At 52.9% G+C, this 27,681-nt stretch overlaps 1 protein-coding gene across 2 annotated transcripts; it reads right to left on the minus strand.

The window, feature by feature from the left end:
• Positions 1-1,411: 1,411 nt before the first annotated feature.
• On the minus strand, positions 1,412-27,564 carry AP1M1 (adaptor-related protein complex 1, mu 1 subunit). Of its 2 annotated transcripts, XM_008587541.1 has the most exons (13): positions 27,359-27,564; positions 22,104-22,260; positions 19,556-19,623; positions 17,976-18,106; positions 17,212-17,359; positions 16,180-16,215; positions 8,633-8,759; positions 7,551-7,693; positions 6,961-7,032; positions 6,214-6,372; positions 3,136-3,261; positions 2,436-2,511; positions 1,412-2,295 (listed from the first exon to the last, which is right to left on the minus strand). In XM_008587541.1, the coding sequence occupies exons 1-13, from the start codon at positions 27,398-27,400 to the stop codon at positions 2,273-2,275; spliced, it is 1,308 nt and encodes a 435-aa protein (XP_008585763.1). In that variant the 5' UTR covers positions 27,401-27,564; the 3' UTR covers positions 1,412-2,272. The 2 variants fall into 2 exon arrangements, with proteins under 2 accessions (XP_008585763.1, XP_008585764.1); XM_008587542.1 differs by lacking the exon at positions 16,180-16,215.
• Positions 27,565-27,681: the final 117 nt, after the last annotated feature.

The raw sequence follows: 27,681 nt of genomic DNA on the forward strand, positions 1-27,681 counted from the left end.
TAAACTAGTTGTGACGAGACTTCAGGGGAGACTGTCTGTCTACCAGATCTCGGGCCAGGAGAGTAAATAGTGCTCTGTACCTCCTTGGGGTGGTGGTGGTGGCGGGGTCGGGGGGAAGCAAATATTTTTTCTAGTCTTTTACTGCGAGCATAACTATGACCCTCCAAGGATCTCAGCTTCATGCAAGAGTCTCCATTGTATTTCACCAACTTTCAGGGGCCCAAAGGCCCATCCACCACTTAGTCCTTAAACGTAAACCCCTTGGTTCCCAAGAGCACCTCCAGCATCGGCTCATGCTATTTCTCCAGTGTCCAGTTCCTCCTTGTGGCCTCTGCAGGTCTCCCTTGCTTTCCCATAGGCACAACTGTGCACGTCTGCTTTATCTTCTGCATTTCTCTGTGTCTGTAGTGGGAAGGCTCTCACGCATACTGGCAAACACATTGCTGGAGACAGAGCCGCTGCCCTGAGCTCTAGGCTGCCACTCTCTCTGTGCCATGGAGGCTCTGGGTGGGGGGTTGGAGGCGAGAGCCCACATGGGAGCTCGGCCCCCAGGGTGGCAGTGAGGCTGACATACGGGGTCAGGCCTAGGTTCTTCCGGAGGGAGGCCATCAGGGCTTGCTGCTGCTGCAGGTGTGGGCAGTGAGGGCTTTGGCCTGAGCGCTGGACTGGGCAGCATCGTTCACTGAGTTGGGAAGACTCCACATAGTGGAGGCCAAGGTTCTACTCGTGTTAAGCTGGATGCCCACGGGACATCCAAGGTGATATGGGACAAGGAAGGAGAAAAAACAGCCCTTGAAGGCAAGAGTGGGCTTGCCAGGTGGGTACATCAGCATTGGAGGGGGCAGGAAGCATGAGTGCAGGTGCCAGTGGGAAGACGGCCCTTTCCTGCCCTCGTTTGAGTTCACTACACAGCAGGCAGCCCTGCTGCAACTTCAGTGCACGGAAGCATCACCGCGGTGCTTGGTGGTGGGTTTCCCAGGCCCCAGCCTGAGACTCTGCTTTGGCAGGTCGGGGTGGGCCCGCACACCTATATTTCCAGTGAGCACCAAGGGGATCTGGTGCTGCTGGCACGAGGACCCCGCCCGAGGAGGCCGGGGGTCAGGGAGAGACGGGCACAAGCTGTTGGCGATGTGAGGGTTGAGCAGGTTGCCAGTCACCTCACAGGAGAGGAGAGCTTGTCCATGCACCTTGTCTGCGTGGTCCCTGGAGGGTGGCCCTGTGGTCAGTGCAGTAGAGGCGTCATCCCTGACTCCTTGTCCCCATTTTTCTGCTGGGAAAGTGGAGGTGCTGGGAGATGGTGGCAACTCGTGGGGTCACATGGAAGGTCAGTGATGGAGCCAGATGAGCCCTGCACCTGCCCATGGTCACCCAGGAAGAGCCATACCACGCCACATCAGACGGAAGGCAGGCAGCATAGTCAACAAATGGTGTTTAATGTAACAACACGAATCGCCCAGGGTGGTGAGGTGGGTGACCAAGCACAGATGTGGAGGACACGTGACCCCCCCTCTGGACCCTGGGCAGGAAGAAGGCTGAGGCCAGCGCCGCTCACTGGCCCCCACCACCCTGGTGGGGAAACACTGATCTGGCTGAGTGACAGTTCCTTGTGGCCCAGGCAGGCCCTGGGAAGGTGCCATTGATGAGGCCTCTAGGCCCAGGCCAGCGGCCTCCAAGGAGCAGCCAACGAGGGCACGGGATTCCTACCCCAGCGTGTCAAAGGGGCCTCTGTGGGCCCCCTGGGGAGGAAGGGGACAAGGGCCAGGCCTATCCTAAGTGCTGCCTGAATGCCCCATGATGTGACAGGACGCATGGAGAGCTGGGACAATGTAAACAGCAACAAATGAACAAAGACAAATTGCAAGGACACCCATAAACCTAGAACATTTCATAAAATGGCAACAAAATGACGGCCCTGCTGGCCCGGCCAGTCTGGCACTTTCCCTAGGTGGCGCGAGCTGTGTATAAGCATTGGCCGAGCTTTTGGGTACCCAGGAGCCAAACAGCACAAAAGGCTGCATTTGAGCTCTAGAGTCAGGGAGTCCATGTCCTTCCCCCGGAACTGACTCCAGGGGCAAGGAGAAAAGATTGCTCTAAGATGAGTCTCTTCTGGGAAAAGCGGTCCTGGAAAGGGAGGGGTCCCGGGGTGGAGGCCGGGAGAGTGGCCAGAGTCCAGGGAGTGCCCCTCCATCTGGCAGCTTGGCAGGTGCGTCTCCCTAGTGCTTCCACCAGGGGCCCTGAGGCTAGGGCTGGGGGCTTCGGCTGCGGTGGCGCCTCACTGGGTCCGGAGCTGGTAATCTAGGAGGCAGGAGGAAAGGTCCATCCTTGGCTCTGCACAGGGGAGGGAAGGCACCCCCCATCCATCCTGACCCTGGGGCTGCACCGCGGGCCCCTCTGGACTCAGTGCATCCGCCTCCCACAGGTGGGGCTGCACTCACCTCCGTTCTGAGTGATGTAACGGACCCAGGGCAGCGCCTGGTAGCCACTCTTCTCAATGATCTTCAGGTAGCGCACCTGGGGCACAGGTACCAGGGCCCTGAGCACACACAGGCTCTCGCTCCTCTTGCCCCCCCAAACCTTAATCATTCTCGGTGGTGCTGGTGGGGAAGGCTGTGATGAGGACTGGGTGAGAGGCCATCGGGGCAAGGGGAGTAATCTGTGTGGACCTCACAGAGGCTGTGGGAGGGCGAGGCCACCTCCAGAAGTGGAAGGAGCCAGGACATGTGCTCATAGACGTGACCCTTTAGCAGATTACTGGAGAAGGGTTCTGGATCCTAAAAGGCCATCTGGTTCTCTGTAACCCTCTCCTCTGCCCACAGGCTTTCCCAGGGGGATTCCACAGAAACAGGCCCCACACAGAATGTGTGTGGACGCCAGAACTCCAAGCGCTACCTCCGGCAGAATGCGCCTCTGAGGTTTGGGCTGAAGCCCAAGGTCAGGCCTCAGTCGAGGCTGGGCTGCTTGTGAGGAGAGGCAGAGCCTGGCAGCACTGTGGGGTCCTGGGAGAAGCTGACCACCAAACACCCTTTTCTAAGCTGCTCGTGCTGATGTCTGTCGCCTGCAGCCGTCTGAGTGCAGGCTGATACCTCTGGGCCATCCGTCTTGCTCTGGGGCCCTGGCCGTACTGGCTGCACGTACCTGGATGCCGGAAGTAGTGAAGTAGGGGATCTCGAACTTGACACTGATTGGGGGCTTGCCCTCCTTGTCCTCGGCCTCCACGCTGGGCAGGCCGAAGTGGGCTCGCATCAGGTACTCCTTGCCGCCCTGAGGGACAGATAGAGGTGGAGCCTGTCAGGCTGCGGCCCCACCTCAGCTTGGACAGTAGCTGCCCCTAGAGAGTGTCCAGAGCTGAGCTTGCCAGGCTGTGAGCCCTGGTCACCAAGCCCCTTCCTGTGTGGTCTGCAGTCACCCCAACTCTTATCCTACAAGCACCCCAGACCACCCCCCATGAGTCCTAGCTGGGCAGGTCAGAAGCCGTCCCAGGGAAACTCGTTGAATCCTAAGGAGCAAGAGAGAGTTTCACAAGCTCCCAAGGAGAGAATAGTTTCTGCCAAGGAAAACAAGACAGACTGGCCTTGGGGAGGAAGAAAAGCAAGGGAGAGTGTGCAATGACCAATACAGGCAGGAGCTGCCGGGGACAAGAGGGCCCCACCTGCCCAGGCCAGAGGTCCCAATGAACAGCCCCAGATGCCCAATCTCAGGACAGTGTGTGAAAGAAAAGTGAAATGTCACATTGAGCAATGTGAACAGGGAGAGGTGACAAAAGCAGGAGCCCAAGGAGACCATGCTGACTGATGGGATGGCCCCAGGTTCTGCTCCCGAAGGGTGAGTATGGGAAAGCCCCAGAAGCTGAGCAGTGACTCTAGAGATAGGGGTCGGAGCAGACCCAGGAAGGACTGGAACCCGAGTTCTGGCAGTGAGGAGCAGCGGGTCTTGGCCTAGCCATCCCGAGTGCCTGGTCTTGCCCTGAGCAGTCAGGGGCATGATCCCAGCTCTGGTCACACCTGGGATAACACACTCTTCAACCCGCAGGGCTCAGGCCAAGGTTCAGCAGAAGCTGCTGCCAACCAGGGCTGCTTCAGTGCCAGAGCAGGGGCTGTCCTCATGAGCCTTGGGCAGGAAGGGCAGAGCAGAGCCTCAGTTTCCTTGCCCTCCCCAGGCTGCAGGAGAGTGGACAGTTTCTGCCCATTGCTGCCAGGGCCAGTATGAAGGTGAGGACTTTGCCTGACTTGCTGATGTGTGCTTAATAAAGACTCTGGGAAGACGGGGGAGAACAGTGTGATATCAGCAGGTGACAAACAAAGCTACAAATGAATTAATTAGCTCTGTTAGCCCATGTACAAAACACTAAACCACGCCAAAAATCTGAACCTTACAGGAGACCTAAGGGAAAATGCAGGCAAAAGAGAATGCGGGGAAGCAGGCCCTCCCTGGGACACTGGGAGTCTGCCCACCCACCTCGTGATGCTCATGTTGATGTCAGTAGGTTTAATTCTCCTACTAATGAGAAAGACTTATAGATTGGTTTACAGACCAAAACCTAATTCTCTGTCACAAAAGCACAGTGAGAAAGGCTGCACCAGTAGGAACAACAGTCATTGGTATGTCAGCCAATGGCAAACAAAACAGGGACAAGGGCTGCTGTCACTATGAGGGAGAATTCAGGCCAAGAATTACAGGGACAAAGAAGGACAAGCCATAGTCCCAGTGGCTACAGTCCTATAATCCACAGGAAACATATAATAGTTACATGTATCAATGCACCAAATAACATGGCAGCAACTTTTGTAAAGCAGATGCTAGGAGAGATGTGAAGAGAACCAGAGGATGGCCAGGATGCGGGCCCTGAACCAGCTCTGCATCCAGGAGGATGACTTTACAGAATGGCAGCCCACCTCGTGGACACACGTGCTGAATTCTCTACTCTGGTAACAGAGGCCTTATCATCCTCTCAAGTACACAGGGGATAGTTACAAACACTGACCTTTTATTGGTGCACAAAGGACAACCCAATAAATTATAAACAGTTAGAAACAGTACAATTAACATTCTCTCACCCCAAGGCACCAAATCTAGAGTGAGGGGAAAATGGGAAAAAAAAAAAAAAAGCCCTTGCACCAGGAAATTTTTAAAACCCCTCTCTATTAGATTATAGAAGTTCTAAGGAAATACTGAAATCAAATATCATATCAGGATCTATGGGTTAAATGGCTAAGGCAGGGCTCAGAGAAACATCTGTGGCTTAAATACTGATATCAATACAAATTTAAAAATAAAAACATCTAACCAAAAAAGTTAGAGTCAGAACAAAGAAAGAAAGAAGAGAGTAAAATTAAAGACTTAGAAAATGGGAAAATAATACCACAAATAAATTAAAGGCAAATCTAGAAAAAAAAATAGACAAACCAGTAGGTAAGCTTATCAAGAAAAAAAAGGAAGGCACAAATAGGCAAAAGTAGAAGTTACAAGAAAGAACTCTCATAAGAAAAGGAAAAAAGGAGACCACTTTTTGTGAAGACAATTTTCTCACTGGATTAGGACAGACAACTTTCTAGAAAATGTAATTTACCTAAACTGAATTCAACAAAAACAAACTTTAAATGGCCCATTATCCACAGAAAAGAGAGATTAGCAGAGACACAGATGGTTGCACAACCGAATTCTATCAACCCGAGACTAGACAATCCCAAGGCTGCTTCAAATGCTCTGCTTCACTTTCCTGGAGCTGGTGCTGGGTTCTAGAAGCTGTGCTGCTCCAGCCTCAAGGCAGCCTGTGCCCATTGAGGGAAGCTGAATCCTGAGCCTGCCTTGGGGGAGGGCCCTGGCTCCATCCCGGTTCCCTCAGTCAGGGGAAGTCTACCTGCCAGTGGAGGCGGGGCGCCTTTGCTGGGGTGGGTGGGGGATGGAGGGAGGGGGTGCTGCCCTGGGGCTGAACACAGGGGCTAGTTCACAGCGACAGGAAGGTGCAGAGAGGCCCGTGCAGTGAGAGCAAGCATCTGCCTGCTCCAACCTTCCCTCCATGCCACCCAGCTCCCCGTCCACTCTCCCTCCTGGCCCTCCCAGAAGCCCTAGGTGTGGGGGACACAGTGGGGAGTGCCACCAGTCTTGAGGCTCAGGAGATCGTACAGCAGCCTGGCTGCCTCGCTGAGATAGTGCAGGGAACACAGGGGGTGGATAGACGTCTGGAGGGGGCACCCAGAAGAGAATGGTGCTTACCGGGAAGGACTTGATGGACCACACGATCTCACTGTTCTCAGGGACCCACTTGACGCTCCCCACTGTCGTCTTGAACTTGGGTGAGTCGGCATCGTTGGGCACGGGGATGTGGATCTCCACATTGTTAGCCGTCGACCGCCGCTTAAACTGGCTCTTCGCCTGCAGATGAGGCCGACACAGGCCAAGGTTTTGATGGACGAAGGTGAGATAGCCCAGCCCCCTTCCAGAGCCATGTGCCCTCAGCCTGGCCCACGGGTCCTTCTTTCCTCCTCCTGCCAACTGACCTCTGGATACTCCAGGCCCTGCCCACACCCTCTCTTGTCCCCCAAGACCCTCCCTACACATGATTCCACAAGTTCAATCTCTGCCCTCCTATCTCTTCAGCCTTGGAGTCTCCCATCCCTCCTGCTGGCCCAGCCCCAGCCTCTGAGGACAATGTCTGTGTCCCCAGAGCCAACCTGGGCTGGGTGGGGTCACTGAGAGGCAGGCATGCTCCACCTGGTGGGCAGCACCTCCGGGAAGCCTTCCTGGATGCCTGGTCACAGGCCTCTCCCATGGAGGTGGCACCATGTAAGGGCAGCCCCAGTGGAGTCTCCTCTCTGTCCCTAGGACACCTTCTGTACCTAAGCCCACAGTGAGGCATCACAGATGACAGGCCCATGGCAACCCCAGCCCTGGGTCAGGACCCTGTGCCAAAGGCCGTGGATGTCCACAGCTGCCCCCTCCTGCTGGCTGATGCCCTTGCACCTTGATCATGTACTCGATGCGGCTGTGGGAGTGCTTCTCGATCACGGACTCAATCCATATCAGAGGCTTGACCTGTCAGGGAGAGCGGAGACGGTGCTTACACCTGGTTGCATTTTAAGTTTCACAAAGGGGAAACTGAGGCCCAGGGTGAGAAACTATTTGCCCAGGTGCAGGCCCAGCACACCACTGCCTGGGGCCCTGGAAGGAGTGCATGGCCAGCATCTGGGTGGGCTGGAGGGCCAGAGCACAGAGGCTGAGGCAGCGAGGGCTGCTGGGCCTTCGAGAGAACAAAGAAAGTGTGACTGGGCCTGCCTGGTGAAGCTGCCTGGGAATGAGACACAAGTTGCCAAAGGGTTCTGTCCCCCTTGGAAAGCTCGGAGCCCTGTGTCCTCAAACATGGTCATTTTGGAGCTGAGACAGCCCACGTAGTCTGGGGGTGCTGACTCTGCACTTGCCCTAGGCTGCACCTCATAGACGTGAGACCCACCCTGGGGACAGGAAGGTCTCGACCACGGGGAGGAGGAGGGAGGCTGCCTGGAACCCCATGGTCCCTGGGCCTCCTGGCCACCTGCCACCCAGCGGGCACTCACATGGGTGTTGAGACGGTAAGACATGAGCTCAAACTCGCCATCGGGCGGGATGAAGGAGATGGTGCGGTCGTTCTCAAAGCGCGAGAGCCGCACACACTGGTGGAACTTCACGTCCTCCAGCTCCACTGACTTGCTTTTGCCGCCTGAAGGGTGGGGGTGTGTGTGAGGGCAGGACAGAGCCTGGGCCCCCGGGTCCCTCTCAGCAGTGTTCCTACTGCCTGGGGCTCTCCCTTGGCAGAGCAGAGCCCCCACCCCACACCTGTGAGAACATCTCAGGCCGCACACGCCAAGAGAGCCAGGTTCCAAGACAACCTCTGTCACTCCCCAGCCCTGGGTGCCCATCAAGTCCCGAGTTGGGAATGTGCTTCAGGCCCTGCTAACTGTAGGTCCCCAGGGACAGGTCTGGTCAGCCTGGTCCAAACTGAGTCCCCAGTAGCCAACCCAGAGCCCAGCCAGGGGAGCTGCTTGGGATGCATTTGCTAAATGACCAATGCACTTGGCTGGGAGATGGCTTGGGGCTCCCTGAGGGCCCAGGCTCCATTACCCCTTGGATCAGGGTCCAATCTGGGTTTCCCACCCATAGAGGGTCTGTGTGGGTGGGGCCTTGCCCAGCCCTGGCCAGGGAGCTGGCCTGACTGGACTAATGGCCGAGGAACCTCATGGGCCAAGAGCAGGGGCCTGCCTGGGCCCCTGCTCCATCTTCCAGTGGGCCTGTAATGGGCCGGGAGGTGGGTGCTTGAGTTTGCAAAAGTGGAGCCCCACAACCCTGGACCTTGAGCCCACTCTGCCCCCTGCCCCACCATGAAAGGTTACAGGCCAGGGAGCAACAGCCTGAATCCCTGTGTGAGGCTCTGAAATAGCCCAGACCCAGGCTGAGCGGAGGGGAGAACTTGGCCCTGGGGTGATGGGAGAACAAGGCCTGACTCCAGGGTTTTCACTCTCCTGTGTGAGTAATTTCACATCTGTCTTTTAAAGAATGTGAATTGCTCCTAAACCAGCTTTCTTCCCCCAGGCAAACAATCCTCTCGGCTCTAACACATGAGTCCGGATGAAGCTGTCCACCCTCAGTCAGGGGTACTCACGGCCTGTGTTGTCGAAGAGGACCTTGTCATTGAGGCCCAGGCGCAGCTCGGGCATGCCCGAGAGGAAGACGCGCATTTTGATGGAGCCCACGATCTCGCTGCGCAGGACGTTGCCATTGGCGCTGACCTGGGGGCGGTGGGGTGAGCTTGACGGGAGGTCCCCAACTTACCAGCCACTGCCCTTACCTCAAGGCATGACCCTGCCAGCCACCCCACTCTCCACGCCCTTCTCACCTCCAAGCCCATTTCCCTTGTAAGCATCTCCTGAGGTGGGGGAGCCCCAGCTCTGGGTGCAGGCCTCCCTGATCCTCCCATCCACACCGAGCTGCGACTCCCAGGCTCACCCACCCCCATCCAGCCTTCATGCCAGGGCCCTGGGTACACTGAGGCAGGCACTGTGGGCCCCTCTCTAGGCCTCAGGCCATACTGAGGCCCAGTGACACCTACTGGGACTCTGGTCTAAGGGCTCTCTCTCTTGCACCACTCTCCCTCCAGGCAGCTGGTCCCCATGCTGAGTCTGCTCACGACAGGCTGTGTGCTGGCTCAGGCCACCTCTACCAGTCCCTGCTCACTTGACCAACAGACCAAGTCGGGCTCTCTTGGGCCAGGCCAGACTTACTTTTCTCTAAATCTGTTTCTCCACCTGTCTTCCTGGGAAGGCCACTGGCCCTCATGCCCCAGGCGTGCTACAGACGGAGCTTCCTGGGGCCTGACTCCTCCCTGCTTCCCAGGCTGCCCTGAAGTCTGATAATCCTTGATCCAAAACAACAGTAAACTTAAATGCAGTCACAGTGGCCAACATGATCGTGCCCTTGCTCTGCACCAGACACTGCTCTCTGCACACCACTCAACCCCGACGGGGCAGGGACTATGACTTGAGATGACCTGAGGGACGATAACCCATTGTGCAAAAGCAGATGCATCTGAGAGAGAGAATAAATGTCACACCAGGGGAGTGGGCCTACACCTCCTGGCCTGTCTGGAGTAAGCAGGATGCTGGAACACCTCTCTTTGTGCCCATTTTAGAGATGAGGAAACAGAGGCACAGAGGGGTGACCAGGCCAGTAAGTCAGCCTGAAGGTTACAAACTCAGACACCCTGGGGTCAGACGCCGGCCCCAGCCGTGCTTACGTGGTAGAGGGCCCACGTTTCCTAGGTCTGCACAGCAGAGGAAACTCTACCCAGTCTTTAACATGAGTGCATAAAATGCACCGTAAAGACACACGAAAAGCCCTTTCCCAGTTTGCTACCTCTGAGGGAAGCAGGAAACTGAAGTGTCAAGTGGGTGACAATCCTGAGAAAGGCACAAAACAGCACAAGGCCCTGCAGAGTCTGGATCCGTCACCTCCCATCCCCAATTCCTGTCACTGTCCCCCACATACTCCATGCTGGCCACACTGGCCTCACGCTGTCCTCACCCCAGCAGGCAGCTCCCTGCTCTGCAGTACACAATGGCCATCTCCTCCAGGATCCCGAGCACTGGGATCCCACTTGCCTTACTCCGAGGGCCCTCCACACTCCACCCCACTGTGATTGCCCCAAGTCCCCTTCTCTGGGGAGATGGATTGTCCCTGATGGCCCCCTGGAAGTGAACACACACAGTCACGAATGCCATGAAGGAAGCCCAGAAAGTGGAGCCAAAAAGCTACCCAGACCGCAAAGCTGATCCCAGCCCTGCAGGTGGCAATCAAGACCAGCTTGGCCTTCTCAGCTGACATGTGACTGGCCGCCCAAAGTTGGTGCCCTTCCCAGGGCTGGCAGTGAAGAGATGTTTGGTGAAGGATCAGCGGGCTCCATCCAGATTATCGGAATCTGGAGGCAAATGTTGACCCAGCCACTGGCCCTGCAATCAGACTTAAGGAAGGTGGTGTGCTGACACTGCTTTGTACTGACCATGTGTGGGGCATGCAGAGCCCATGGCTGGCACCCCGTACTCCCAGTGCATTCCTGCCCGGCTCTCTAAAAGCTGCTCTTGGGATTTGATTTTCCACCCAGGGCACTCCAGAACCACACGGACCATGTTCTGGGCTCACTAAACAATCCAGACAAGGGTCCCCAGGCAGGACAGAATGTGGTTAGTGAGGTCACTGTCTTGGCCAGGGCTTGCAAGTAAGAAAGCAAACAGGTCTGCACTGAGTGCACTGGAAGAGTCTTTCTGGGAAGTGCTCTCACTTGGCAATTCCACCTCTGTGACTCAGCCCTCTGGAAATCCTGACCCAGGTAAGGGAGATGCCCCTAGCATGCGTGTGTGCACATCTGAGGATGAGAGCTGCCTGTGACAGGCAGAAACGTGCACACCTGAGTGACCCCGATGACGGGATTGGCAGAGCCAATATTGCCCTCCCAAACAATGGGATCGAGGCCAGTGCTGATGTGGAGGAAGCACGCTGTGGCAGATGGGGTCAGTGCGCATCCCCTCTCTCTGCCACTGACCATGACCGTGAACCTGGGCAGAAGGCCCGGTGGCCACTGGAAGACTCTGACAACAGCAGCAGGTTGGCTAGGGAGCAGTGTCTCCCCCGTCCCCACAAGAAAGTGCAGCGGAAGCCTGGAAGTGAGCACTACAGAGCAGACAGAGCTTGGGAGAGATTCTAGTTTGGCTGTTAAGGCCTTAGGGGCACTCCTGAGGCTCAGAGGGAACCCCTTTCCTGTCCTCTCATGCCTCAGGCCACCGCCTGGCACCAGCTGCTATTCTGAGAGGGTGGGGCCGCCATGGTTGCTCTTTCCTCTCCCCTCTCCCTCCACTTGGGCTAGGACACGGGCCCAAAGGCAGACATACACAGCAGAGTGGGGATCTAGAGTTCCAGGTTTTTGGGCACAGGACCAAAAAAGCCCAGGGAACCAGAAAATATCAGGTAGACAGTGAAGAGCTCAGGAAAAGCATCCCATGAAGCTGTTTAGGTCTCCAGAACTCTCCAGAATGGCGCATATGTGAATCTGATCCTCATACCATTCTCTGATTTACCAGATTTTGCAAACTGAACTAACTGCCCTGGTCCCAGACTGACCACTGGGCAGTGTATATTCAGGAAAGACCTGAATAGCAAACGGCACAAAGCCTTTGAAAACTGAACTGACGGGCCGGCCCGTGGCTCACTCGGTAGAGTGCGGTGCTGATAACACCAAGGCCCCGGGTTCGGATCCTATATAGGGATGGCTGGTTTGCTCACTGGCTGAGCGTGGTGCTGACAACACCAGGCCAAGGGTTGAGATCCCCTTACCGGTCATCTTCAAAAAAAAAAAAAAAGAAAACTGAACTGATATTCAGCTCTGTGGGTTGGGGGTTGGAACTTGTGGCCTGCACCTAACCAGATTGACTGCTGGCTAAAACAAAAATATCAACATTTTCTGATAATTTAAATAAGACTTAAGCTCTTATCACATAATATTCAGAAATTCTAGGATCTAATCCAAAACTACTCAGCATATGAAGAACCACAAAAATTTCAATTTGCATGGGAAAATACAACCAACATATATTAACGCTGACACAGATGTTTGGATTATCTGACAAAGACTTTAAACAGCTGTTATAGCTGGCCAGTGAACTCACTTGGGAGAGTTTGGTGCTGGTAACACCAAGGTCATAGGTTCAAATCCCCATACTGGCCAGCTGCGCGCTCGCACACACACACACACACACACACAAACTAAATAAATAAACAGCTGTTATAAAAATTACAGGGCTTGCCAGTTAGCTCAGTTGGTTAGAGTGTGGTGTTATAACACCAAGGTCAAGGTCCAGATCCCTGTGCTGGCCAGCTGCAAAAAAATTGCAAACACACTTGCCACAATATTAAAACAGAAAGTCTCAGCAAAGAAACAGATGATATGAAGAAGAATCAAACGGAGAAATTTTAGAACTGAAAAATACAATTTAAAAAAACTTGCTGGATAGGCTCAATAGCCAAACAGAGACAACATAGGAAAAGGTCAGTGAACTTGTGAACCGGAAGACAGATCAAGAGAAATTACACAAGCTGAACAACAGAGAGAAGAAACGCTGGAATAAAATGAACACAGCCTCAGGGACCCATGAGACGATAACAAAACATGTAATGTTCATGTTGCTGGAGTCCAGAAAGAAAAGAAAAAGAGCAAAATGACAAAAACATACTTAAGGAAATAATGGCTGAAAACTTCCCATTTGCTGAAAGACATAAATGTACAGATTCAAGAAGCTGAACAAATTCCAAACAATAGAAACCCCAAGATATCCATACCTAGACACATTTTAATCTAACTGCTGGAAACTACAGGCAAAGAAAAAATGTTGAAAGCAGACAGAGGAAAACACCACATTACCCATATGGAAATTAGGATTTGAGGGATATGCATGACTATGGATTTCTAATCACAAACCACTGATGCCAGAAGGAAGTGGCATAACATTTTTAAAGTGCTAAAAGAAAACTGTCAACCCAGAATTCTATATCCAGTGAAAATATCCTTTAGGAATGAAGGTGAAATATAAAGACATTCTCAGAGGAAGGAAAACCAAGGGAATCTGTAGCTGGTAGACCTGTTCTACAAGAATTTCTAAAAGAAGCTTTTTAGATGGAAGGGAAATGATACCAGAAGGAAATCTGGAAACTCAGGAGCGAAGGAAGAGCAACAGAAATGGTAAATATCTTGGTAAATATGGCAGACTATTCTCCTCGTGAGTTCTGTAAATTATGTTTGACAATTAAAAGGAAAAATGTTAACACTGTCTGGTGGGGTATTCGATGTATGTAAGTGTGACATAAAGCACAACTCTAGCATAAAGGGACAGTGCAGTTCCCACATTCCAAATGAAGTGGTAACATACTGATTCGAAATAGACTATGAAAAGGTCAGTATGTATTTTATAGCAACCACTAAAAAAAACCATACAAAGAGATATAGTCAAAATCACACTAAGTAAACGAAAATGAAATACTAAAAATGTTCAATAACCCACTGAGAGATGGGAAAAGGAAAACAGAGACGAAACACAGGCGGAACTAGCAGAAAACAAATGATAATATGGCAGACTTTAATCCAAATAAATTGTTACAGTAACTATAAATGGTCTAAACATCAATGAAAAGAGATTGTCAGAATGGTTTTTAAAATAACTTAATTATATACTGTCTACAAGAAATGCACTTTGAATATGTTATAGGTGGTTAGATGTAAAAGGATGGGGAAAATAAATAGAAGGATAGAAAAACACATACATGCAAGAACTAATCAAAAGAACACTGGAGAAGAATGTTGGAAAAATCACAGTCTCTGATTTTCAAACTTACTTTTATAAAGTTCCAGTATGTGCATTGCTTTTTTGGACAAGACTACAAAGGCACAGGTAACAAAAGCGAAAACAGACAAATTGGACAACATCAAACTAAAAGCCTTCAGCACAGCAAGGGACACAATCAACAAAGTGAAGAGACAACCTGCAGAATGGGAGAAAGTGTTCGCAAACTACACATCAGACAAAAGGCTAATATCCAGAATATATAAGGAACTCAAACAACTCAACAGCAAAAAATACAAATCACCCAATTAAAAAACAGGCAAAGGGACTGAACAGACGTTTTTCAAAAGAAGACATACAAATGGCCAACAGACATAAAAAAATGCTCAACATCACTGATCATCAGGGAAATGCAAATTAAAACCACAATGAGATACCATCTCACCTCAGAATGGCCATTATCAACAAGAAAAAAAATAATAAATGCTGGCGAGGATGCAGAGAAGAGGGAACCCGCATACATTGTTGGTCGGGATGTAAATTAATATAGCCATTATGGAAAACAGCATGGAGGTTCCTCACAAAACTAAAAATAGATTTATCTTATGACCCAGCAATCCCACTACTAGATATATAACCAAAGGAAATGAAATCAATACATCAAAGAGACGCCTGCACTCCATGTTCATCGAACACTATGTACAAAATAGCTAAGAGATGGAATCAACCTAAGTGTGTCCATCAATGAATGAATGGATTTTAAAGAAGTGGTACATATACACAATGGAATACTATTCAGCCATAAGAAAAATGAAATCCTGTCATTTGCACCAACATGAACGGAACTGGAGATCATCATGTTAAGTGAAGTAAGCCAGGCACAGAAAGACAAATACCACACGATGTCACTCATATGTGGAATCTAAAAAAAAAAAAAAGAGGTTCTCATAGATGTAGAAAGTATAATAATGGTTACCAGAGGCCAGGAGGGGAAGGAGAAGAGGGGATTGGGAAGGGAGAGGGGAATTAATGGATACAAAGTTACAAGTAGATAGGAAACATAGGTTCTGGTGTTCTAGGCTAACTAGAGCTAATAATATCATATTGTACAGTTAGCTCACTCCGTTAGAATGTGGTGCTGATAACACCAAGGTCAAGGGTTCAGATCCCTGTACTGGCCAGCCCCCCCAAATAATAACAGATAAAAAATAAAATAAAATAAAGTTATAGTAATATCAAGACAGTGTGGTATTGATGAAAGAATACATATACAGATCAGTGGAACAGAATAATGTCTAGAAATAGACCTACACAAATATGGCCAACTTATTTTTGACAAAAACGAAAAAGCAATTCAATGTAGAAAGGATAGCCTTCTCAAAACACGGTGTGGAACAACTGCCAAAAATTATTTCACATGCAAAAAATGAACTTGGATATAAACCTTACGCCTTATATAAAATTTAACTCAAAATTGATCATAGATCTAAATGTAAAACTATAAAACTTTTAGAATAAAACTTAGGAGAATATTGATATGACGTTGGGTTTAGCACTGAGTTCTCAGGTATGGCACCCAAAACACAATTGATTAAAAAAATGATAACTCCCATACTGGCCAGACATTGGGGAAAAAAAAAATTGATAACTGGATTTTATCAAAATTAAAAACTTTTGCTCTGTGAAAAACACTGCTAAGGGAATTAAAAGACAAGATATAGACTGGGAGAAAATATCTGCAAGTCACATATCTGACAAAGGACTTCTATCCAGGATACATAAAGGATCTTCAAAGCTCAACAATAAGAAAACAAACCACCCAATTTAAAAATGCTCAAAAGACATGAAGAGACACTTCTCCAAAGAGGATGTACAGATGACAAACAAGTGAAAAGATGCTCAACATCGTTAGCTATTAGAGAAATGCAAATTTAAACTACAAGACGCCACTGCGTACCTATAAGGATGGCAAAAATAAAAATACTGACCAGGGGGCCGGCCCGGTGGCGCACTGGATAAGTGCGCCGCTTGGGAAGCGCGGCGGCGCTCCCGCCCGAGGGTTCGGATCCCACATACAGACCAGTTCCCGCTCACTGGCTGAGCGAGGTGTGGGCGCAGCACCGAGGGTTGCGGTCCCGTTGCCGGTCCCGGTCCGGTGCAGGGGCGACACTGAGGGTTGCGATCCGTTGCCGGACGCGGAAAAAGACAAAAAAAAAAAAAAAATACTGACCAGGGATGTGGAGCAACCAGAACTCTCAGCTACTGCTGGTGAGAATGCGAGATGGGAACGGGGGGCAGTTGCTTATGAAGTTGAACAGACACTTACCGTGTGACCCAGCCATCCCACTCCTGGGTATTTACCCTAGAGAAATGAAAACTTATGTCCACACGTAAACCTGCACACAAAACGCTTACAGCAACTCTACTCATAATTGCCAAAAACTGGAAAACCCAAATGTCCTTCTTCAGTGGGTGAATGGATAAACAAACTGTGGTTCAGAATATAAAAGACTTTCATAAATATAAAAAGAAACAAACTCTTGACACACATAATGACTGAGATGAACCTCAAAGACATTCTGTCGAGTGAAAGAAGCCAGACTCAAGAGGTCACAAACTGTACAATGACATTCACATGATAGTCTCAAAAAGACAACGAGGGTGTCATGTGATGCCAGTCATAAGACAGTCTCAAAAAGACAACATTACAGCGATGGTGAATAGACTGATGGTTGCCAGAAGTTGCGGAAGTGGCAGGGAGGGACCACAGAGGGGCACAAGGGAGTTCGGAGGTTCTGTGTCCTGGCTGTGGCGATGGGTACAGAAATCTGTACAGTGCTAAAATTCAGAGAGAAAAAAGGTCCACTGTACTCAGTGATAATTTAAAAAATAAAATTAAAGGAAACAAACAAACAAACATATAGAACACCGTAAAATAAAGCAAAACACAAAAACCAAAACAACAATACCAGGAGCAGGAGAACCACATCGCATGATCTCGGTGTTACATAGATACACACATGCTGCGTATCTATAGGATGAGGTCTGAGAGGGAGACGACGAATGGTTCCTAAGGGAGGTGGCCTTTCCCATTACAGGAGCCCTTTGCTTTCCAGCTTTATACACTGCTTTCTGATTTTTTAAACAATGTGCACATATTGATTCTAAATCAAAACAAATCTAATAAAGGCAAAACAGAGCTCACATTTCAATGAATGGCCCAAATTAAACCATGCTGATCTGCTATCTCACGAAACCTCAATTTTCTCAGGGCTTTGCTAGGTTTAAAATTTCTTTCTTTTTATTTCTAATGGAGAAGACAAAAGTTTTTTAAAAAGGAGGAAGGAAGGAAGCCTACCAAGAGGTTGACAGACTCGATGACGTCTAAGAACACCTCGTTCTTCCGGTATTTGATGCCCTCAGACCGCCAGGACACTGCGTTGGTGACAGTGGCCGGGGGCCGTGGGGCCCCTGTTTCCAGTTTGTGGCCTTCCTGAGTGATATACCTATGGGGCCACACATTCAGAGTTAAGAGCTGTCACCTGCACCAACACCACTGCTTCAGTCCCTGACAATTTCGGCTACGTTGGAATAAGGTCCCACCTGATTTGAAAACAGCCCAATTTCAGCAGGTTTTAGAAAAGGCAGCCTTTGGTTTTACCTGGGGCTGTTTAATACAAGGCTACCTTAACAATTTCCAAAAACCTCAACAGACTCAAGTTACAATGAGCCAAAAGCATTCAGTTTTGGGGGGCCAAGAAGACAAAGTTGGTGAAGAAAATGAGAGCCAGGCATGAGCTGCTCCCTATCCCTGCTGGGCGTGCAGATGGGACTGACTCCTGGGAGGGGACCCTGGTGACCCCACTCCCTCTTGGGGAGCAACAGGCACAGTGGTTAGGAACACAGGCTTCTCTGAGCATCCTTTTGCTCCTTGTAAAGTAGGGAGAAGGATCCCAAACCACTGAGAGCAACTTAGTAAAAACCCACACACAGCTGGAGATGGGAGGGTGGACAAGGGTCAACAAGAATACACGTTTGCTTTTGCTGTTTCCAAACCTGATGACATCAGTGTACTGACACTGTGCAGGCTTGTCCCCCCAGGGCCCTACCCTGCCCACTCACTCCTGCAGGATCTTGCTGTCGGTGGTCTGGGGGTAGCCGAAGTCCATGAGCTCATCCAGCAGCTCGTAGATGATGACAAAGTTGTCACGGATGCTCTCCTCCTCCAGCTCCTTGAAGTACTCAGAAAACACCTGCGGCGGGGGGCGGTAGCAGGCAAGTTGTTGAAAGGACGGAAGAGGAATGAATGAATGCTTGCACACATTCACGCCCTGCATACTGACCCTGCCAGCCCGTTCTCCTCCCTACCGGGACAGACTCCCCTAGGCCTGTGGCCCCTCCAGAGCTTCTTAATCCCGACTGTAACTGGCACCCTCTCTGAGCTGCCAGGCTATACAGCTGTACAAGTACATGCAGGTGCAGAATCCTGAATTCAGGGGAAAGAGGATTAAGGAAGGGACGCTAAAGTACAAGAGTGGCTTGTTAGAAGCTTTTTCGTTAGCACTAGCACCAAAGAAGGGAAGCAAGGTGGGCACTAACACAGAAAGGAAATGTCCACTCTCCGGGGATGAGGACCTTCCCCTTCCTGCATCGGCCCTCTCTGCTCTGCTGATGACCCTGCATGCTCCAGGCCCGCAATCGCCCCAGCCTCAGCTCATATCACACAGGCAATGCAGCCAGGCTGGCCCTACCCACAATGGCACCCCTGCTGCACAGCTCCTCAGCCTCATGTGGGGCCTTCCCAGGCTCTCCTCCCCCGACACCCTCACAGCCCAGGCCAGCCCGTCCCTGAAGTTCTGCACAGGCAGCACCACCTGAGTGATGAAAGCCTTCTTGGGCCCACCCCAGGCCTCCTGGGGCCCATTCCCCACTTGCTTCAACCTCACAGCCCTGTCTCAGCCAGGGCCCCAGTGTTCTTCTCCTGGAAGCCTGCAGCAGCCTCCTCACCAGCCTCTCTGCTGCCTTCAAGCCAGAGAGGCTGCTTTCAATCAAACCATGTTTTGTCAGTCTCCTGCTTAACTCCCCTGCTCCCTCATCAGACTTGGAACAAAATCCACAGCTCTGCCCAGCCCTGCCCACTCTGCTGACCTCAGCCCCACACTCTGTCCCAGGCACATTTGCCTCTCTGATGCTTCATGACAGCACCATGTATGCTTCTGCCCCAGGGCTTTTGCACGTGCTGTGCTATCTTTCCATCTTGCTGTCAGCCTGGGCTTGGCGTGCTTCAGCCCTCTCCAAGGTAGGCCTTGGGTGTCTGTGCCTTGAGAACCCCTGAGGAGATTCTGAGCTGAGCTCAGCTCTGCCTTGCTGCTGGTCATCCCACCTCCCCAACCCTGACTGTTGGCTGGTCACTCAAAATCCTTCCACAGTTGGCTGGGGGCAAACCTGGCCCTCCCGGGGTCAGGACACATCCCTGCCCCAAGCCCTACCTTCTTCTGTTCACAGGGCAGGGGAGCGACCAAGGCTGTAGAATGCCACAGGCAGGGTGCTGGCGTTTGCCTTTCCCACTTCCTGGGGTTCCAGCCCCAGGACTCCCTAGAGATGCTGCAGCCCATGCTCTGGTGGCCATGTAGGGGAAGGCATGCAAGCAGAACCAGGACGACTGCCACCCACCCCCCACAGCCCCTCTGAGTAAGACTCACCTGCACCACCTTATAGAGGAAGGAGAACACCAGCGACACGCATGCGTTCTTCTTGGAAGTGGCAACAACTGCATGGCAGCCGCAGTTAAGGAGTGTTCAGAGGCCTGGGCTGCTGCCTCGCAGACCCTGGCTCACAGCATGTCTTGGAGGGACCCCTAACTGGGCTCAGACCCTCCCCCAGCCCCACTCCCAGCCATTTACTTGGCCTACGGTGGGCTGCCAATTTCTTGGTCCGAGCCAGACATGGTCCTGGCCCCCAGGAAGTACTCGCCAACAGAGAGAATCACAGGGATGGTGGATGCACAGGGAACTGGGCTGCTGGGCCAGGGGGCTGCCCTGAGGAAAACAGCCCAGAGAGGGGAGGGGATGCAGCTTATACCAGGAGCAGAAGGCAGGACCCAGTTGACCCTGCTCCTCTAAAGCCAACTGCTTTGTGACCCTGCTGAGGCCCAGGGCTCCCCAGCCAGGCTCCATGGAAGCAGGCAGGGCCAGTTCTGGCTCCAGCCCTTCCTGGATTCAGAAACACAAGCCTTGGCCCCCAAAGCAAAGCTTCGTAATGGAACCTTGATTTTCTCTCCCGGTTAACGACGGCCTGTCAGTGGATTCACAGAGGTGATGTGTGTAAGGTGCCTGGCACAGACTCTCCCTCCTGCCATGGAGCCACCCCCCACCTCCTGGGGTTAGCGTGTGTGGGGCACTTTCTGTTCCTCTTTCCCTAATGGGCCTCATGCCACAGGGGTGGCTGGTTCCTGTGCGCTGCAGGCCTGTGTGCTGTGCCCCGGATGTTCCTGTTCATGACACCCCAATGCCATCTGGCTTGTGTGCCGCGCAGTGAGCTCCAGGAGGCAGGGCAGGCAGGGACCGTGTCCACCTCATTTCCTGCCTCACTCAAGCAAAGCACAGGGCCCAGTCAAGGGAGTGCCGGCCGCCACCTTTCAACACGGCGACACACCCTCCCAGGTGTTTATAAAGAGGTGCAGTGGATACGTCCGACCTTCTCTTTGGGGCCTTTCTGGAAACTGTCACTTGACAACAGAACTGGAGACCAGGCTGGAGGTGAGAGAAAGCTCACTCACCTGGAGAGGTGAGCCCTCACTGTCTCTTCCCTGGCTGCCCTTGGCCCAACTGGAAACTGATCTGACAGCTCTTGCTGAGCTCAGAACACAGGCTCCCCAACCTCCTCCCTACACCTGGGCAGCCATGGCACAGACCCGGGTGGCTTCAGAGAACAGCCAACTCCTGGTTACAAGTGGCCTCTGTTACTCTTCAGAGCTGTTGTCAGGGCCTATGGACAGAGGTGAAGTCTAAACAGAGGCCCACCCCAGGAAACCAGACCTATGGGGAGCCAGATGAGGGTCCTGGACCAGCACCCCACACTGGAATGCACATACATGCCACCAGGGATGATCTTGCTACAATGCAGACTCTGTCTGGGCAGGGCTGGGAGGGCCTGGGAGTCTGTATTTGCAAAAGGCTCCCAGGGGACGCTCTGACCTGTGGATCATGCCTGCACTGGCAGGGTCCTGAGTGTCTCCACAAACATGGGGAAGGGCACAGAGCCCACATCTGCTTGGGTGCAACATGTGTGTATCAGCTCAACTGACCCGAATGGTCCTGCAGTGAGGGGTCGTGGCAGAGAGAGACTTGCTGCTAGTCCCATGGCTGCTGGAGCTGGACCACCAACGGGGCTGTCCTCTTCAAAGCCAGACCCTTCCTGAAGTATCGAGGGATCTGAAATGTGCCTGGCAGTCTGACCAAAGCCAGGGGGTGGCCAGTTAGACGCTGTGGATGGGAACTGGCTTGGCAAGGTCTCCACATGGCCCACAAGCAGGGGGCTCTGAGATCTGGGCGGAGGTGTGAGGAATCTCTCCCCTTCTCTGCACCCACCACACCTCCGTGGTCCAGCCACTACCCCTCCCACCTGGACACTAGCCTCAGCCTCCTCTCTGCCTCCCCATGTCCACTCCTGTCCCCTACAGTCTGGTCCCCACTCAGCAGCCAGAGACTGCCAGAAAATGCAAATATGCCTAAAACCCTCCAAGGACTTCCCATCATATTTAAGATGATGTTCTCCGAGACCCCTTAGTGCAGACCCTGCTGACCTCTCCAGCCTTGTTCTGGCCACTAGCCCCCCCTCTAGAGCTCTGGCCACTAGCCCCCCCTCTAGAGCTCTGGCCACCCCCACTGCAGCTTCTGGAACAAGCCTCACTTCCCCCCTCAAGAGCCCTGGCCCAGGTCTAGCATTCCTCATGCCCACTTGCCCCTCTGGCTGGCAAACGCCTGGCCTTCCCACAGTTCTCCCCAGGATGTCACCTTCCTTCCTGGATCCCTGGGCCACATGAGGTCCCTGTCACACCCTCTCCTCTCCTCATGCTCATCACAACATCATCGTGCGTTCTTTACCCATCTCCTCAGGCAGTAGGGAGCTCTGGAAGGGCAGCTCTGTCTGACGGCCCCCTGCCCTGTGCCTGAGCCAGCCCTGGTTGTGTGCATGCACATGTAGGTGCACATGCAGGAGTGCCCAGGAACTCCTCCGGTGAAGGGATACGATACAGGTTGTTGTGTTTGATCCACATGAAGCGGACGCCCCCGTGGGCCAGGATGGGTGACAGCATCCCCTCCTCCTCCTTCTCCATCAGGATGGGCATGAAGTGCTCCACCTCTGACATGTCCACATCACCGCGGTAGTTCCGGCAGATGAGCACCTGGAGTAGGGTGAAGAAGAGGACAGTTGCCTTCATTTTGGAGTTCTGCAACCCAGGTGCCTGGAGCACAGCTGAGATGTGCCAGCCTGCCTCCCTTGGGGACCCCAATCATGGCCGCTGGCCATGCAAAGGCAGGACCGGAGGCCCTTCTGATCTCTGTCCCCCAGGGAACTCCTCAAGGACCACATCTCCAAAAGTGAACTTCCACGGGGGCCAGTGCAGTTCTTTGCTGGGTGAAGGTGGGAGGGGGCTTGGGGGCAAGGGTCCAGGACTGAATTGCTCAGAGACACCAGGTTAAGCAACACCCCACAGACTCTTAGTGCAGACCTTCTCAGAGCCTTTCCCATACAAACGCGCCTGCTCTTCTGCCTGTGTTGGGGCACCCGTTCCCTGCTGAGGAACCCACCTGTGGCCTGAAGAAAAGAAGCCCTTCAGCTGGTCCCTCTCTTTCTTAGCCTGCCCACTGCTGATGGGAATGTAAAATGGGACAAGCACTTTGGTAAAGTTTGGCATTTTCTCAAAAAGTGAAACCCAGAGTTACCAAATGACCAGGAATTCCTCTCTTAGGTATTTACCCAGGAGAAATGAAACCACATGTCCGCATGAAAAATTGCACGTGAATGTCTACAGCAGCTTTATCTTAAATAGACCCAGACTGGAAACAATGCCAATGTCCTTCAACAGTTGAACAAATAAATAAATCAGATCCATGCACATCGTGGAATACTCCCCGGCAATAACAACGAATGGACTATTGAAATACACAACAGCACGGAAGTCTTAGAATCACTGTCCCAAGCGAAAGAAATCAAAGAAGAGCATATCCTGTATGACGACACTTGTACAGCATCCTGGAAAGTGGTGATGGAAACACACCAGTGGCTTCCTGGGGACAGAGCTGGACAGAGAGCTGGACAACACAGGAGTGCCAGGAAGATTTGGGAGTGATGGAATGTGTGGTAATGGCTTCCCAGGTACACACACAGGGTTCTGATCTCATCAAACTGTATACTTTAAGTAGTGCAGTGTATTACATGTGAATTACACCTCACTGAAGGAACAAAAGGAACGTGGACACTTGCCCAGCCTGGGCTCCTTCAGAGATGCTGTTCAGAGCTGCTGCAGCTCTCAGGGGTCCATGAGGACAGCTGGCCACAGGACTCAGCACCACACTGAGAATGCCATTGCTAAGCTGACCATCTGGGAACCACCTGCCTCAGAACCTGTCATTTCATTAAAGACACTGTCTTTACTGTTTCAAGCCAGAGAGCAAGGCAGGGAGGGGAGAGCATGGGGGATGGCGGGGGGAGAGAGAAAGAGAAGGGGAGACAGAAAGAGAGAAAGAGAGAGGGAGAGGGAGGGAAGGAATATTCCTGTCCTAGTTTCTCTTTCATGGCCTGTGGGCAAGAGACCCTGTGCCCTCTCCCAGCTGAGGTTCAGGAGTCCTCTTTGGGACCCAGTAGGTAAGCTCGTGGGTATTGGGCCCAGGCTTGGCCGAGGGACTCCCATATAATACCCCCTCTTATATACCTTGCCACCCTCCATAAGGTAGGCCCGTCATTTTTAGAGATGGGCAGTGATGCCCAGAGAGGTGCCGCCACCTGCCAGGGGTCACGCAGTGAGCAACGGTGAGTCAGGATCCCAACCCCAGTTCTCACCTGCTGCAAGGCCACTTCTGCTTGCTAAACACTGCTTTCTTAGGCTTCCCAAAGCCCACTGTCTTCCCCAGGTATCCAATTTCTGGGGCTGCCACTCGCATGGCCAGGAGCTTCATGTCCCTTGAAGAAGAGGACAGGGCTGCACAGGTGGTGGCTTGTTCAATAAGCACACACTGTGCACCCCTCTGTGGTAGCACCATGCTGGGCCTGGAGACACAGTGGTAACCAAGACAGACATGGTCCCTGCAGTGGGACACTTGTTTGGGGGAAACTGAGGGACTCCCAGAAGGCCTGACCTTCAAACTGAGGCCTGAGAGGGACAGGCAGGATGGGGATAGAGGGACCAGCATGGCACAGCCCATGGGGAGACCTGGAGACAGTGGTTAGGTGAAGTGAGGACAGCCTTGGAGTGGAGCTGTGGGCCCCAAATCAGAGGCCAGAGGCAGGAGACGGGGCAGATCAAAGGGAGGCAGGTGACAGCCCCTCCCTTGCTATTGCTCTTGACCCCGCAGGTCCTTCCTCATAAAGTGTGAGAGGGATCTTCTTAAACAGAAGCCAAGTTGGGTCTCTCTCCCCACTGAAACTTCTACTACTCCAGCCTCCAGTGGCACTGAGGACAAACCTCAAGCCCGTTCACGGCTCACAAGGACCTGCTTAGTCTTGCTCTGCACAGCCTCTCTGAAGCCTGTCCGTCCATGCTACCCCGGCTCACTACACTCTGGCCAGCCTGGCCACTTAGCTGGTCTCTGAGTGACCCACATCTGTCCCCACCTCAGGGCCTCCGCACTTGTGGTTCCATCTGTCGAGAATGCCCTGCCCTGGCTCTTCTCATTTCTCAAGTCTTGGTTCAGACGATACCTCCTCCAAGAAGTCTTCCCTGCTTGCCCTTTCTACACTGACCCCACTTTATCTTCACTGGCCATGTCACCCGCTGCATTATATGTTTGTGTCCTCGTTTTATTGTCTGACATTCCCTGAGAACAGCGGCCACTTCTGACTTGTTCATGGCTGTGTTCCAGCACCTGGAATGGAGCCTGGTCCATAGTAGGCTCTCAGTAAATGTTTGTGGAGTGAACGTGTGTGTGAGGAGAAAAAGAAGGCGAGGACAGTGGCCGGGTCTCCAATGTAGACAGCTGGATAGACAGTGGTATCACTCGCTGAGATGGAGAGAGAGTAGGTCTGGGGGTGATAGGGCATTCATTTTGGGAAATGCTGAATCTGTGATGGCTGAGGTCCCTGGGGAATGGAGGAGCAGAGAGCATCTCAGCTGCCGAGGGAGGGAGGGAGCTGCCCTGGGGAGCTTCCTGAAAGGCAGGTCCGATCGCACTTCTCCTGGGCTATGATCGCACTTCTCCTCATGGTGGCTCCTCCTTCCTGGAATTAAAGTGGTCCCCTTGGTCCCCCTCTCCCATCTGGATATTCTCAACACCCACGGCTCTCCTGATGCCATCCTCCAGGCTCCAGCATGACCCAGGACTTCTGGTTTGCCAGCCCCAGCAAGCTGACCCTCACCCCTTGTACCCACTGGGGTGCCTCTTTTCCACCTGTCACCTCGTCATGTTCTTAAGCTCAGCTCCAGCACCATCCTCTTCCAGGGAGACTTTCATAAACACCTTCCCATCTGCCAGCCAAAAATGAGGTTGAGCAACTGCATTGCCTGGGGCCATGACCCTGACCCTGTGGCTGCCTGGATCCAACTGTCTGATAATGTCCCTGCTCCCACATGTCTCTCCTGCTAGACCAAGAGGCCCATGGAGGCTAACACGTATTGTGGGCCATGGGTGGCGCCAAACCGATCTTATGCATCCACTCTGCGAGTCCGCACAATAATCCCATAAAAGCCTCATCTGAACAGTGAGGAAAGTGAGGCTCAGAGAGAAAGCACTTGCCCAAAGTCACACAGATGAGCAGCAGAAATGCGTTTTGAGCTCAGCCCTAACTCCACAGCCATGGCAAGAGAGTCAGCATCGATAGACACCCTGTGCCTGGCACACAACTGGGTGCATGTTAGGTGCATGAAATGTTTGCTGAAGGAAGTGAGCTGAGACAGGCAGCCCCGTTGGCACCTCTGGGGACGAGGTGGCCAGGACAGAAGCAAGAACACCGCACCCACCAGCCCTGGCATGCCTCTCTAAGCAGGGTGTCTTCCCTGCTTCCAAGAAGGCCGGGAAGGAAGCCCAGTATTGGGACTCACGAGTTGTTGACTTTGGGTGGTGTCCAAGGTAGGCACCCACTAAAAAGACTTCGGGAAAGTGCTGGGGGTGGGGCAGGAAGGGGCAGCCGCTTCACCTCTCCACTCTCAACTGCTTCTGAGCTAACTCCTGCCTGCCTCACCTAACACCCGAAACCCACGTTTCTCCCACTGATCAAGCTGGACTTGCTTAACGTTGTTGGACCGGTTCTTGTTGCTCTCACATGCAAAAGGCCAGTTACTCACCTTCCACCTGGAATGAAATTGGAGGAAAACAGCAGCCCGCTTCTGAAAGGAGTGGACTAACTCTCCTTTCTATCCCTGGTGACACTGCCTGGGTCCTGGTTATGTCCCACTCCCTAATGTCCCAGCTCAATTTGTCACTCCCCTTAGGGAAAGAAACCTCTCATCCCCCAGCTGAAGGTGACTGCCTCTATTATGTACGCACTGCTCCACCATCGCAAAGAACATCTATTTGTGCTTTGGAGATTAGTGTCCATCTCGCCCATTGGGCTGTGAGCTCCGAAAGGACAGGAACTGACTCCATTTTTGCTCACCCAAGGTGGCCCAAGACTTAGCACCCTTCCAGGAACTTAGTCGGTTCTCCCCAAACATCAGCTAAATGGACAAACGATTCTGGGTCGGACTCCTACACCCGCTACTTCTCTGTGGCCGGTGTGACCTTGGGCAGGCTGCTGCACCTTTCTGTGCCTCGTTTCTCCCACCGCCCACCTCGCCTAACTCTTGTCACTCAATGTCAAGATGAGCGTTTGGGAATTCCGACAGGGAGAAAGGGCAGGACGAACAGAAGCGGCTGTGCACAGAGAAGGCGGGACCGCCCCGAGGGCACACTGTTCCCGCCACGCCTCGCCACCCCCGGCCAAGGGTCGCGAAGTCCCGGTGCCCGGCTTCTGCTGAGGCGCGCCCTCCCCGCGGCCCCCACGGAAGCCTGAGCCCGGGACCCAGGCGCCAGGGGGAGGGGGGCGGTGCAGCCGGTTACCTAGCAACGTCTGCGGCTTCAGCCCACCGCGCTACCTAGCAACAGGGCGGTGCTCCTAGACCGAAGACCCCCCCACGTCCTGACAGATTACTCAGCAAAAGGGTGGGGCCCTCAGGTGAGGCTTATCTGCCTCCTTGCCTAACACCAGGGTGGGGACCATTGGCCGGTTACCTAGCAACAGGGTGGGTCCCCGAGGGGCCGGCCCCTACCGGTTGCCTGGGAACGGCGAGGGTGGGGACCCCTCCGTACCTTGCCCTTCAGGTCCAGCACGTAAACAGCACTGGCAGACATGGCGGCGGCGGGAAGCCTCGGCAGTGGCCGAGGGCGGCGGCGACGGCGGAAACTGCCGGGCGTTGAGCAAGGCCGGGCGCGACCGGTGACCGTTCGCCTCCACTTCCGGCCCGGGGAGCCACGCGCGGACCGTTATGTCCGGTCGGGGAGGAGCTGCCAGAAATGCGCAGGCGCGGGACGGAGTATGCACAGGCGCAGTATGTCCTATGTGACCCTATTTCTCGCCCTCGCCTCAAGCATCCCGGAAGTAAGGTCCCAGAGGGGCGGGGTCGGGCGTGGCA

The sequence above is a fragment of the Galeopterus variegatus genome, unplaced genomic scaffold (assembly GCF_000696425.1).
Source record: "Galeopterus variegatus unplaced genomic scaffold, G_variegatus-3.0.2 Scaffold4422, whole genome shotgun sequence".
Classification (NCBI taxonomy): domain Eukaryota; kingdom Metazoa; phylum Chordata; class Mammalia; order Dermoptera; family Cynocephalidae; genus Galeopterus; species Galeopterus variegatus.